Consider the following 14,843-nt stretch of genomic DNA (forward strand, 5'->3'; position numbering starts at 1 on the left):
CTGATCCCTGCTTCTTTCCATTGGCACCACTTTGCTCTGCTGTCCTAGTTTGTCTCTTACAGCTTTATGTCCCTGACAGCAGGAAAACAAAGCAGTTGAGGGAGCCACACCAGAGTTTTTTTCTTTTTGTCCAGTCTGCACTGCAATGGACACATGGGAGGATGGGGGATGACGACACCTGTAGTTGAGCCACTGCAAAGCCCCATGCAGAGCCTCACCAAGCTAATGTTCACAGACAGCAACTTGAGGCTCTGGAGGCCACACATCTACATGTTCAACTGGCAGTTAGGACTGCAGCCTAATCCCACCTCCAGCCCAAGGACTTAATACCTCATGGGCTCAGACTACAGGCTCAAGCCTATGGAGTCAGGCCTAACAGGGTACCTGCTGCATCAACCCAGACCTACCATGTGCTGGAGATAGAGAAATACTGCAGAATTCCAGCCAGCACAACTCACTTATGTTGGAGAAGTCACTGGAATAGTTCAGTTTTAAGTACCTCCATATGCTGGTTGGGAAGAGATACAACCTGCTTGTTTGGACTGGTATGGCAGAGACAAGAAGGAAATTAACAGTAGATGAGTATAGAGCATGCTTTGTAGATCAGGCTAGAGCACTCTGTTCTATGTCATGTGACAGTGCTGATCAGGCCCCGGAGCCACTGAGGATGACTACCACTAAAGCAAAGCATCCCTCTAGCCCTGGGGTACTGTTAAGGAGTTTTGGACAGCCTAAACAAGGGCAAGTGCAACAGAGATCATGGAAGGTTCCAGAAAGTAAAAATCAAGGAAAAAAATATACATCACCTATATAAAGTAGTGTATGAATTAAAAAAAAAAAAAACTATTCAATATAAGCTTACTCTGATTTTCGGCACAACTCTCCGAATTGTTTCCACAGGATTTTGTCGTATCAGAACTGGGAGATTTGCAACCACACTTGTTCCCTGGACATCTTGACCAGAACTTTAAATAAAGATATAAAAACACATTTTGAGTTTCCTGGAAATGCAATTTGAGCTTTTACATACAGCACATAAAGCGAGCATGTGCTCTCCAAGGACAGCAGGACTAGCATTCTCACATGAAGGTGACATCATCAGACGGAGCCCCAGTGTGGACACTACCCAGCGTTCTATCACTTTAAGAAGCATTTGGTAGCATTCCACCATGCATATGCAAGTACCTTCCCACCCAGCAGGCATGCACAGGACCGGCAGTACAATATCAAAACAAACAGAATACAACTCCTAAGGGAGGTGAGAGGAAATATGAAAATACTGCTGTCCTTGGAGAACACAGGTGAGCAACTTCGCTTTCTTCAAGGACAAGCAAGACTTAGATTCTCACATATGAAAATCTCTAGCTATAAGGTTCACCAAAAACTTCAGGAACATAGGGACTTGCAATGGCAAGGCCAACCAGAAATTAAATCAATCAATCTGAACATATATATAGTCTTGTTGTGAAGGTACAGCCCGGAACAGAATAAAAATGGGCCTAGGAGGGTGGGGTTGGATCCTAGACACCAAACAAATTCTGCAGAACTATCTGACTGAACCGACTCTTGCGTCGGGTATTTTGCTCAAGGCAGTAGCGAAATGTGAATGTGTGGACTGAAGACCATGTTGAAGTTTTGCAAATCTCTTCAATGGAAGCTGATCTAAAATGTGCTACCGACGCAACCATGGCTCTGATATTGTCAACCGTGACAAGACCCTCCAGAGCCAGCACTGTCTGGGCATCAGTGAAAGAAATGCAGTCTACTATCCAGTTGGATACAGTGCACTTAACGATGGCTGTCCACATTATGTTTGAGTCAAAAGGAACAAAAGGTTTGGTGGACTGTCTCTGGGCTTTAGCCCACTCCAGATAGAAGGCCAAGGCTTGATTGCAGTCCAAGGTGTGCAAGGCGCTCTCAACGTGATGGGCATGAGGTTTGGGAAAAAATGTTGAAAAGATGATTGACTGATAAAGGTGGAACTCGAACACCACCTTAGGAAGGAACTTGCATATGGAGAACTACTCTGTTGGGATGAAACCTTACATATGTAAGGTGGATCAGGTACTAGGGCCTGAAGATCACTGACCCTGTGAACTGAAGTGACCACCACCAAAAACAAGTTCAAATTCAAGTTTCTTTATTTTTTATACCCCATCTATTGGTAATTCAAATGATAGGAGTCAAGTGGCTCAAAAGGAGCTTTCATCAGCTGGGTGAGGATGACAATGAGGTGCCATGATAGTCAAAGGATTGTTAGGGGGCTTTGTCAACAGCAAACCTCTCAAGAGGCAAACAACAAGAAGCTGTACAAAGATAGGCTTACCTCCCACATGGTGATAAGCACTGATTGCAGCAAGGTGAACCTTTAGAGAGTTGGTCTTCAAACTAGACTAACAGAGGTGTATGAGGTATTCAAGTAGGTTTTGTGTAGGGCAAATCAACAGATCTAGGGCCTTATCCTCACACCAAATAGCAAACTTCCTCCACTTAAAGTTGTAATTTCTTAGTAGAATCTTTTCTGGAAGCCAGCAAGATCTTGGAGACACCCTCGGGCAACTGCAGGGATGCAAATTCTATGCTCTCAACATCCAGGCCATGAGGGCCAGGGACGTGAGGTTGAGACACAGAAGAGACTCCTCATTCTGCATGATAAGGATCAAAAAAACAGTCCAACCTCCACAATTCTTCAGAGGACAGCTCTAGGAAAAATTGGAACCAGACCTGCCTGGGCCAGTAAGGTGCAATGAACATCATGGCACCCTGGTCCTGCTTATGTTTCAGCAAAGTTTTCCCTATCAGAGGGATGAAAGGATACGCTCCCAGTGAAGGAGAAGGAATCCAATGCTAGTCTGTCATGTGACCTGAGTCTGGAGCAGTACTGAGGGACCTTGTTGTTCAGATGAGTGGCAAAGAGATTGATCGAGGGGGGTGCCCCATGCTCGGAAGATCTTGTAGGCTACACCCATGCTGAAAGACACCTTGTGTGGTTGTATCACTCTGCACAGCCTGTCGGCCAGACAGTTGTATTTCCCACCAGATATGTGGCTTGGAGCACCATACCATGACTAGTAGCCTAGTGCCACATCCCAACTGCCTCCTGATGCAAGAAGTAGGATCCTGTACCCCCATGTTTGTTGACATAGTATATGGCAACCTGATTGTCCATCTGAATTAGCACAATTTGGTTCACCAGTCAATCTCTGAAAGCTTTTGGAGCATTCCAGATTGCCCTGAGCTCCAGGAGGTTGATTTGCAGCTCGGTCTCCTGAGTGGACCAGGTCCTCTGGGTGTGAAGCCCATCTACTTGGCCTCCCCACCACAGAGTGGATGCATCCATAATCAGAATCTTCTGGGGCAGAAAAATATGGAATAGAAATCCCATGGTCAAACTGGGTCATAATATCCATCACAGAAGCAACTAGACCAATCCTGGTGTAATTGCGATGACATCTACAAGGTTCCCCATGGCTAGACACCACCGAGAAGCAAGGATCTACTGAATGCGCCTGAAATGAAGGTGTGCCATGGAAGTGACAAGTACAGTGGAGGCTATGTGGCCTAGTAACTTCAACATCTGCCATGCTGTGACCTGCTGGCTGCTGTGAACATGTGTGGCAATGGAAATGAGTGCATCCATCCTCACTTGGGTAAGGTAGGCTTGAGCTTGAACAGTGTCTAGCAGGGCTCCAATGAATTCTAATAGCTGCACTGGGAGCAGATGGGACTTTGGGTAGTTGATTACAAACCCTGATAGCTGCAACATCCAAATAGTTCTCTGCATTAATTCTTGAGCACCTTCCTTTGACATGCTCTTGACCAGCCAATCGTCCAGCTAGGATAACACATGAACTGTCTGCAAAGCAATGCTGCAACTATGGCAAAGAACGTTTTGAAGACTCCGGGAGCAGACACGAAGCCAAACAGCAAGATGCGATACTGGTAGCGGTGTTTCGCCATATGAAATCTGAGATACTTCCTCTGACTTGGACATATCTGAATGTGGGTATAAGCATCTTTCAGCACAGAAAACATAGCCAATCATTTTCCTGAATCATGGGAAGAAGGGTGCCCAGGGAAACCATCCTAAACTTTTCTTTGACCAGGTCCCTGAGATCTAGGATGGGGTGAAATCCCCCCTCCCCCAATCTCTTTGGTGACAAGGAATTACTTGGAAAATAATTCCCTCCCTTTCTTCCCTGGTGAGACAATTTTGATTGCATGGGCCTTGAGAATGGAGGGGAGTTCCTCTGCAAGCATGACCCTGTGCTGAGAGCTGAAAGCTGACATTCTTAGAGGACAATTTGGAGGGAGTTGACTCAAACTGAATATTTTTACTGCTGTAATTGTCTATTATGCTTGATTTATTCTTACTGTACACTGCGTTGAGTGAATTCTTTCAAAAAGAAGGTAAATAAATCCTAATAAATAAATTGAGAGTGCATCCCCTTCAGACTATTTGAAGAACCCAACTGTCTGAGGTTACAAGGACCATCTTTCCTGGAAAACATTCTGCCTCCCTCCTACTAGTATGTTATCTGGGAGGATACATTTATGGCAGCTGTGCTCTCATGAAGCCAGTCAAAAGCTCATCCCTGGGTTTGCTGGGTCTTTTGTGTCCTCTACTGCAAGAAACAGAAGCATGGAAATTGGGACTGTTGTGGAGGGTGTGAAGGAGTAAACCTAAGCCTTTGAGAGTAATAGGAACTCTTTTGACTTCCCCTAGAAAACCTCAGGGAAGAGGACACAGAAATAGTGGGCAAAGTCAGATGATGGTATCAGTCCTCTTTTTAATGAGGTCAACAACTTTCTCATGTTTGTCCCCAAAGAGATTACCTCTTTAGCAAGGAACATCTGCCAGATTTCTTGAATCACTGGTTCTAGGTCCGAGACACACAGCATTAAGAGTCTATGCATGCTGATGCCCAAGACACCACATCAAGAATCAAAAGTGCCCCTAGCCAGATGTTTTCTGCACTCCTTCTGCTTAGCGCTGCATACAACTGGTAGAACTACAGAAATGATTTATAGTAGTAGTAGTAGTAGTACTGGCTATCTGGTGAAGGCTGGTGGCCTGTTCCGATGGGAGAGTGTCTGCAAACTTGAGCCCAGTTGACACCAAAGATTTCAAGTAGATGCTTGTATAGAGCTGGAAGGTCTGGATGTGGAAGATTAGCATTGAAACTGGAAAAACCTCTCTTCCAAAGGATTCCAGAGTATAAGCAGCCCCTCCCAGGGCGCTGAGGCATGGGACCGTACTTTTGGCTCTTTTGTGAGCAGATTCAACCACAAATGAAGTGGTGTGGCAACTGCGCCTTCTCAAACCCTGGAGCCTTCTGGACATACGAGTCTGATTTCTTGGGAATCTTCCCTCTCTGTGCAGGTTGTCCCTAATTTTTCATCTGTGTATCCTTTAGGATATTGTGAATGGGCAAAGTGACAGCCTCCCTCAGGGGAGTATCATAATCGATGATAGTCAGCTGCTCTGCCCTAGGCTTGTCCTCCACCTCCAACTTAAACAAAATGAATTCTGCCATTTCACTCAAAAAGCCAACAGAGGAGAGGTCCACCAGTGGAGACTCTCTCCTCACTGCGGTGGGGAGGGCTCTGAAGAGAGATCTCCTCCAAGAAATCATCTGGTTCCTCTTCAGATGCCCAAGAATAGACCATCCAAGACTCAGCAAAGTACTCATCATGTGAGGTCTGACCAGGCCCAGAAGTTGAGCGCCAAGGTAGCTTCTTCCCCCCTATGGGCTAGAGAGAATCACTGCATCAAATGGGGCCAGCACCAATGCCCAGTGAGGCACCAGCATCAATGACCACCCTACAGGCAAGGTATCGGTTTCAAAGATCAGTTGGGTCGACTCTGTCGCGTGCTTGAGGACCTTGGCATACTGTCAGGCTTCCTCCCCGGGAGCACTGGGTTTGTGAGTCCGTGGAAAAAAGACTAAACGTCAGCCGGCGTGGCTAAACAGTAAGATAAAGGAAATCATTAGAGCCAAAAAACAATCCTTCAGAAAGTGGAGAAGAGAACCAACTGAAAGTAACAGGATAGATCATAAGGAATGCCAAGCCAAATGCAAAGCGGAGATAAGGAGGGCAAAAAAGGACTTTGAGAAGAAATTAGCGTTGGAAGCAAAAATACATAGTAAAAAATTTTTTAGATACATTAAAAGCAGGAAACCGGCCAAAGAGTCGGTTGGGCCGCTGGACGAAAATGGTGTTAAAGGGGCGATCAAGGAGGACAAAGCCGTAGCGGAGAAATTAAATGAATTCTTTGCTTCGGTCTTCACCGAGGAGGATTTGGGGGGGACACCGGTGCCGGAAAGAATATTTGAAGCGGGGGAGTCGGAGAAACTAAACAAATTCTCTGTAACCTTGGAGGATGTAATGGGTCAGTTCAGCAAGCTGAAGAGTAGTAAATCACCGGGACCTGATGGTATTCATCCCAGAGTATTAATAGAACTAAAAAATGAACTTGCGGAGCTACTGTTAGAAATATGCAATCTGTCCCTAAAATCGAGTGTAGTACCGGAAGACTGGAGGGTAGCCAATGTTACTCCGATTTTTAAGAAGGGTTCCAGAGGAGATCCGGGAAATTATAGACCGGTGAGTCTGACGTCAGTGCCGGGCAAGATGGTGGAGGCTATTATTAAGAATAAAATTGCAGAGCATATACAAAAACATGGACTGATGAGACAAAGTCAGCACGGATTTAGTGAAGGGAAGTCTTGCCTCACCAATCTAATGCATTTTTTTGAGGGGGTAAGCAAACATGTGGACAATGGGGAGCCGGTTGATATTGTATATCTGGATTTTCAGAAGGCGTTTGACAAAGTGCCGCACGAAAGACTCCTGAAGAAATTGCAGAGTCATGGAATCGGAGGTAGGGTATTATTATGGATTAAGAACTGGTTGAAAGATAGGAAGCAGAGAGTAGGATTGCGTGGCCAGTATTCTCAGTGGAGGAGGGTAGTTAGTGGGGTCCCGCAGGGGTCTGTGCTGGGTCCGTTGCTTTTTAATGTATTTATAAATGACCTAGAGATGGGAATAACTAGTGAGGTAATTAAATTCGCCGATGACACAAAATTATTCAGGGTCGTCAAGTCGCAGGAGGAATGTGAACGATTACAGGAGGACCTTGCGAGACTGGGAGAATGGGCGTGCAAGTGGCAGATGAAGTTCAATGTTGACAAGTGCAAAGTGATGCATGTGGGTAAGAGGAACCCGAATTATAGCTACGTCTTGCAAGGTTCCGCGTTAGGAGTTACGGATCAAGAAAGGGATCTGGGTGTCGTCGTCGATGATACGCTGAAACCTTCTGCTCAGTGTGCTGCTGCGGCTAGGAAAGCGAATAGAATGTTGGGTGTTATTAGGAAGGGTATGGAGTCCAGGTGTGCGGATGTTATAATGCCGTTGTATCGCTCCATGGTGCGACCGCACCTGGAGTATTGTGTTCAGTACTGGTCTCCGTATCTCAAAAAAGATATAGTAGAATTGGAAAAGGTACAGCGAAGGGCGACGAAAATGATAGTGGGGATGGGACGACTTTCCTATGAAGAGAGGCTGAGAAGGCTAGGGCTTTTCAGCTTGGAGAAGAGACAGCTGAGGGGAGATATGATAGAAGTGTATAAAATAATGAGTGGAATGGATCGGGTGGATGTGAAGCGACTGTTCACGCTATCCAAAAATACTAGGACTAGAGGGCATGAGTTGAAGCTACAGTGTGGTAAATTTAAAACGAATCGGAGAAAATTTTTCTTCACCCAACGTGTAATTAGACTCTGGAATTCATTGCCGGAGAACGTGGTACGGGCGGTTAGCTTGACGGAGTTTAAAAAGGGGTTAGATAGATTCCTAAAGGACAAGTCCATAGACCGCTATTAAATGGACTTGGAAAAATTCCGCAGTTTTAGGTATAACTTGTCTGGAATGTTTTTACGTTTGGGGAGCGTGCCAGGTGCCCTTGACCTGGATTGGCCACTGTCGGTGACAGGATGCTGGGCTAGATGGACCTTTGGTCTTTCCCAGTATGGCACTACTTATGTACTTATGTACTTATGTACCATGGAGCGGCAGTGGCAGGCAAGATCACCTCCAAGGTAGAGATAAGACAAAACTGGACTGGAACCCCGGACTGGAGTTCTACACAGGAATACACAGAACTGGAACGCACCGGACGGGTGCGCACTGGAGTGGAGCCCGCTGGACTGGAACACACTGGAGGGCCCTACTGGACTGGAACATACAGGAGTAAAACCCGCTGGACTGGAACACACTGGAGCGGAACCCGCTGGAATGGAACACACTGGACCTAGGCTTCACCTACGCTTGACCACCTTTCCCCGAGGGTTGAGCCCTCAGGTTCGGGCGGCCGGCAGGGCTTACATGAATAACTGGAACTTGCAAGCAGGAACAGCAGGAATGAGGATCCAGGAGTGCCCCCTGGCACCTCGGCGAAGGCAAGGCAGCCAGGCAGGGAATGTCCGGGTTCTGGCAGTCGGCAGGTTAGACACAAGGACTAGTAGACTGTACCCAAGCTAATAGGAAAGCTATGCCCAGGCAAACCAGTCATACACAAGAAACATACACTAGGCAACTCAGGAGACTAGTAAAGCTATACACCAGCTAACAACAAAGCTGTGCCCAAGCTAACAAGTCATACACTGGAAACAAACTCAGAGCACTAGCAAAGCTATACACAGGCTCACAAGCCAAGCGGTGCCTAAGCTGGCTAGTCAACACTAGGACCAAACACAGAGAACTAGCAGAGCTATACACAGGCTAACAAGCCACACGGTGCCTAAGCTGGCTAGTCTAACACTAGGAACAAACACAGAGAACTAGCAAAGCTATACACAGGCTAACAAGCCACACGGTGCCTAAGCTATCTAGTCAAACATAGAAACTCACACAGAGCAAACACTGAAACAGTGTACAGAGCACTCTATACACCAGGGCCCTAAATGAAATGCAAAGGCCAGGGCTGTAGTCTCTAAGTGATTAATAAAGCCCTTCCACACCAGAGGCACAGCTGCAGCAATCACCTTGCATCCAAACAGAGGCTTGACACACAGAGAAGTCAGCCCAGCGGGAGCCATCTTGGATACTGGCATAGAGGAGTCGGCGGCAGCCATCTTGGAAAAGGCATAGCCCACACAGGTGAGGTTCAGTAGGGCAATCAGCAAACAGAGCCAGAGAGAAACTAAGACAGAGACAAGCAGAAGCCAGCACAGCCACTGACTCCCAGAAACAGGGTAAGTCTGAGGGTGGTCACGGCCACAGACGTAACAGACTCCCCAAACGGCTCAAGTGCCCTCGATGCCTCTGCAATCCAACATTCAAGGAAACGCCCCAAATCCTCCTGAAGCATCACTGGATCAGTTCGTTTTCAGGTCGAATCAGAGACCTGGTCCTGGCTGTGAGGAAACTGTTGCATCAGCACAACTACTATAGAGGGTGAGCAGTTCTCTTGGTGCTGACGCTTCTCAAGTGCCAGTGCTGCAAACACCCCACAACTCTCAGCACAGTGCCTCGAGGAGGACCAATGCCGATGTTTCTAAACCTCACTCGATGCTTGGCATCTGGATCCCTAGGTGCTGACAAGCAAATGTTGAATCCAAATGAATCCGTAGTGTTGGGTCCAATGCAGACCAGGCCCAAGGCCCCCTATCAGCACCCATATCGAGGCAGGGGGGTCACCTTGATGCTGCTACACTCCCAGTGTCAGACACGGCCTTGGCAGCCATAGGGTTTGATGCCTCCAATGCCGATGTATCGGACTTAAAGAGATTTTCTTGCTGGGCCTTTCTGCTATTTAGGTCATTTTTTGCATTTTTTAAAAAAAGAACACAGTCAGAGGCTTCATAGTCAGGACCCAAGCACCAGTTATGGAGGTCAGTCCCCAAGATGACCCGGTTACACGGAGTACAGTTCTTGAAGCTACTGGGAAGCTTCTGGAACATGAAGGGAAAAATAGCCAAAGCTATTAAACGGCTCAATTGTGAAGAAAAAAATCCAACATAAGCTCACTGACAGAAACATTACCTAACCAGTGCTCAGGCCTAAGAAGGGCTCAGGAGCTGCAAGAAAATAAAGAAAACAAACTGGCCAAAAATATACAAAATAAAGAGGGAAAGGAAAGAAATTTAATATCAAGAAAAAGTTGTACCAAAGGAAGGCACTAACAAAATACCTTTGAAAAACAGCAAACTTGTTGAGAAGAGCTCATAGACATGACCTCTCCACTCCACAGAAAAGTGAAGATTGCCGGTCCCGTTAAGGAACACACTCATGCATGTGCGGTGGGTGGGATGCTACCAAAAGCTTCTTAAAGTGATAGAATGCTGGGTAGCATCTGAACTGGTGTTCTGTCAGATGATGTCACCCACATTTGAGAATAAGTTCTGCTTGTCCTCAGAGAATAAACAAAAACATTTTAGGGTTTTTTTTATTTATTAATAAGAAAATATGAAAGACAGCAAAAATTTGAAAAAATAAACTTAAGAAACTTCACTCAGGATCTTTTAATCATTCTAAATTTCAACTGGAAACTATCACAAAATGTTACGATACCTGAACTGATATTTTATGATCTCATGTCTCATGTTCATGGATTTACAAAGCCACTAGGAATTCCTCTCAAAGATCTGTGACCTCACATTCCAAGACTGGCACAGGAAGTCCTTTGAAACCGCTTTTGTGCATTTCCTTCACTTGCCCAGAGCTGGCACTTCTGAAGCTAACAGATTTTTTTTTTTTTGTTACATTTCTACCCCGCGCTTTCCCACTCATGGCAGGCTCTGTTTCACAAAGGTAGCCATAAAATAAGGCTACCGTGGAAGAAAATACAGTCACATACAGTGACTGATGCACAAAGGGGATGGCATGCAAATGTGATGCATGGATTCCCCCTTTGTGCACTGGTCCCTGTCTGCAACTCAAAGCTGTCAATTGTAATTGACTCTGCTGTCAAATGCAATTGACAGTAGCCAACACAAAGTTTTTTTGAGTTGCACGGGGGAGGGGCTTGAGAGGGGGTCCACCGGAGTCCAGTGGACCCCCGTCAAGCGCCCTCCCACACACAACTCAAAAAACTCCCTGGTGGTCCAGTGGGGGGGGAGGTTGGGTCGAGGGTCCATGAGCGCCTACCATGCAAGGTAGTCTGCTTGCACGACTGCTCCCCATAATGGCAGGTCCAGACCTGCGGTAAAATTTTGCACATTAAAAGTAGGTGCACTGGTTTGTGCATTTGCTCAGAATGCTCACTTTAATATTAATGAGCCTGTTGACATGCATTTGCATAGGGTTGTCGGTAGCTGCTACAGAGAACGGTAAAAAGGACACAGAACCCCTCTGTGCATCACACAGTAAATAACATTTGCTTTTGACAGGCTACAACCGGTCTACAGCAGTGGCGTACCAAAGGGGGGGGGGGGCGGTGGGGGAGGTCCGCCCCGGGTGTCAGTGGGTGGGGGGGTGCTCCGTCGGTGCTGCAGGCATGCTTCGCGTCTGCCATGCCTGCTTGTAAAAGAAAGTGCCGGCAAACCTCCTTGATGACGTCACAATGTCGCGTCGGGTCTTCCCTCACTGGGTCCCGCCCTCGCGGAGGGCGGGACCCAGTGAGGGAAGACCCGACGAAGCGTCGCGATGTTGACAAGGAAATTTGCCGCTTTCTTTTACAAGCAGGCAGGGCAGACACGAAGCATGCCTGCCATGCCGCTTTTCAGATTTTTCTTTAAGGCACAGCAGCAGTGGCGTACCAAGGGGGGGGGGCCAGTGAGGGAAGACCCGACGCAGCGTCGCGACGTTGACGAGGAAATTTGCCACTTTCTTTTACAAGCAGGCAGTGCAGACACGAAGCATGCCTGCCATGCCGCTTTTCAGATTTTTCTTTAAGGCACAGCAGGAAGGAGGCAGGAGACGAGGGCTGTCGTCTCTCCACGAAGGTGGCAGGTGGGTCGAGTTGGGGGGGCTTAGATGGGAGAGGAGGACTGGGGAGGGGGGCCTCAGATTGGAGAAGGGGACTGGGGTGGGGATGGGGGTCTCAGATGGGAGAAGGGGACTGGGGTGGGGAGGGGGATCTCAGATGGGAAAGGGGGGTGGAGGGTCTCAGATGGGAGAAGGGGACGTGGGGAGGGGAGTCTCAGATGGGAGAAGGGGACTGGGGTGGGGAGGGGGTCTCAGATGGGAGAAGAGGGGAGAAGGGGACTGGGGTGGGGAGGGGGATCTCAGATGGGAGAAGAGGAGAGAAGGGGACGGGTGGGGAGAAGGGGGGGGGTGGGGAAGGGGCCATGCGAGAAAATGGGAGCCATGCCTGGGGCTGGTGGGAAAATGGGTCTGGGGCTGAAAAGGGGTCCCTAATGCAAGGCATGTGGATGTAGGGGCTGGAACTGGGGGGCTGAAAAGGAGGGTAGGCGGGATAAGGGGGCTAGTACTGGAACTGGGGGCAGAAAAGGGGCAGGGACAGAAACTGGGGGGACTGGGGGCTGAAAAGGGGACAGGGAGAAGTGGCTGGGGCTGAAGCTCAGGACTGGTGAGAGAAAAGGGCTGGGGCTGAAACTGCGGACTGGTGGGATAGTGGGGCTGAAAAGGGGGGCACGTGGGAGATGTGGGCTGGGGCTAGAACTAGGGGCAGGTGGGATAAGAGGGCTGGAATTGGGGGCTAAAAAAAGGGGCAGAGAGAGAGAGGGGACAGACGATGGATGGATGGATGGATGGATGGATGGATAGGGGGGAAGAGGGAGGGCAGACCCTAGATGGATGGGGGGAGAGGGGAGGGCAGACCCTGGATGGATGGAAGGAGGTGAGGGAGGGCAGACCCTGGATGGATGGGGGTGAGAGGGAGGGCAGACAGTGAATGGAAGTGGGAGAGAGAGAGGGCAGACAGTGAATGGAAAGGGCAGGGAGAGAGGGCAGACATTGGATGGCGGGGACAGCAGAGAGGGCAGACATTGGATGGCAGAGAAAGAACGAAGACGGATGCTGGATGGAAGGAAGACAGTGAAAAGAAGATGAGGAAACCAGAGACAACAAACTGTAAATAAAATATATATTTTTATTTTTGCTTTAGGATAAAGTAGTATTGTAGCTGTGTTAATGTTTATAATAGAACATGTAAATAAGGTAATCTTTTTTTTGGACTAATTTTAATAAATTTTGACTAACTTTTGGAGAACAAAACCCCCTTCCTCAGGTCAGGTTAGGATACTGTAACACACTATACTGTATTGACCTGAGGAAGAAGGTTTGGCCTCTGACAGCTAAATGTATTAGTCCAATAAAATGGTATTTTATTTTCTGTATTTGTTTTATTTCTATTTGTTAATTTGTAAAGTGGTGATTGGTATTTGTTAGTTTTTTTTCAAATTTACATCTGCTGTCTTTATATTTTGCACAGTACTAGGGGACATTTTCTGTTTCTGTGGTGTTGCATTGTATGCAGAGTCTGGCATTTTGGGGGTTCAGTTTAATTTTTGTCTAAATAGAAAGTTTATGATTACTTGTTCTATAGTGGATTAGGGTGTATCTGTGTTTGTGAAAAAGACATGACTTTCAGTGACTGTGCAGGATTGACGATCTGTACTATCTGTCTGGTTTCGTTTTACAATAGGTGAATTGATGTTCTAGTGCTCACTGTAGTGTTTAAGATGCTTTCTTTTTCCTTGTGTGACTCATAGAAATGACTGCTTATGGTATGGTAGAATTGCTCTATAGGTCCTGAGTGTTTTGTATTCTCGGTATGCCTAGTACTGGATTTTGGAGGGGGGTGTTAAAAAATGACCGGCCCCGGGTGTCAACTACCCTAGGTACGCCACTGGTCTACAGCAAACATTCCAAGAACAGTAAGCTTTGTGCATCGGGCCCTGAGTAAGGGCTAGTTGTATAAGTGCAGTACATAACTATTCCATGATATCTTTTAAAGAACAAATCAATTTAGGTTTGTTCTTCATTAATAATCACAACGTGCTTCAGTTCTGCAAGCCAGTATGTTGTAAATGTGCTAATTTCCAGAACTCAAAATGAAGGAAATGTCTACAAAATTAAGTGAGACTTAAGTGATTATATTATAATATATAATTATGAATATTAATAGGCTCTTAGAAATGCAATACTTTAAACTTATATTCTTCATGAAAGCTGAAGATGTGAGATGCCTTGAGGATAGTCTGGATGGGGGTAAGATAGTTGAATCCTTTATCTACCAGCAATTTAAAACTTCCAAAATGCATGCATGTTAATTCAATATAGGTTCATAAAGGTCAGCTGCAAAGGTGTTTCTGCTACAAACCTCAACTGCTAGTGCAGACAAATTATACAGTCAATTTCATTCTTCAAAATAATAATGCAACTAGAATATAAGCCTACAGCTTCTGACCCATATCCTAATTAGTGTACAATATGTTACCCTTCGCTATCACCTATAATGTTCTATTACGTATTGTGTTGACCATGCCATACTTTGTACTGTTTTTGAATATTTTTACTGCTGTAATTGTCTATTGCTTATGCTTGATCTATTCTTACTGTACACCGCCTTGAGTGAATTCCTTCAAAAAGGCAGTAAATAAATCCAAATAAATAAATAAAAATAAATATGCAGGTTTTATCACTTTAAAACAAAAATGAAACAGAATGAGTGCAATGATTGTTTCTGTAATAAAGTGACATTGGTTTTGAACAGAAACCAAAAAAGGAAAACAAAGGCTTCTGGGGTCCTTTTACTAAGGTGCGCTGAAAAATGGCTGCGGTAGTGTAGGCGCAGGTTTTGGGTGCGCGCAGATCCATTTTTCAGCGCTCCTGCAAAAAATATCTTTTTTATTTTTGCTGAAAATGGACATGCG

At 46.4% G+C, this 14,843-nt stretch overlaps 1 protein-coding gene across 2 annotated transcripts in view; it reads right to left on the reverse strand.

Annotated features, from left to right (window-relative positions):
- PPP4R4 (protein phosphatase 4 regulatory subunit 4) overlaps positions 1-14,843 on the reverse strand; it is a gene marked incomplete in the record, with an annotated part of 442,181 nt that overhangs the window by 296,836 nt on the left and 130,502 nt on the right. For both annotated transcript variants that reach the window (XM_030214960.1, XM_030214959.1), the window contains 1 exon segment: positions 863-965. In XM_030214960.1, the coding sequence (XP_030070820.1) occupies positions 863-965 (103 nt within the window).

This window comes from Microcaecilia unicolor, chromosome 9, assembly GCF_901765095.1.
Source record: "Microcaecilia unicolor chromosome 9, aMicUni1.1, whole genome shotgun sequence".
Classification (NCBI taxonomy): domain Eukaryota; kingdom Metazoa; phylum Chordata; class Amphibia; order Gymnophiona; family Siphonopidae; genus Microcaecilia; species Microcaecilia unicolor.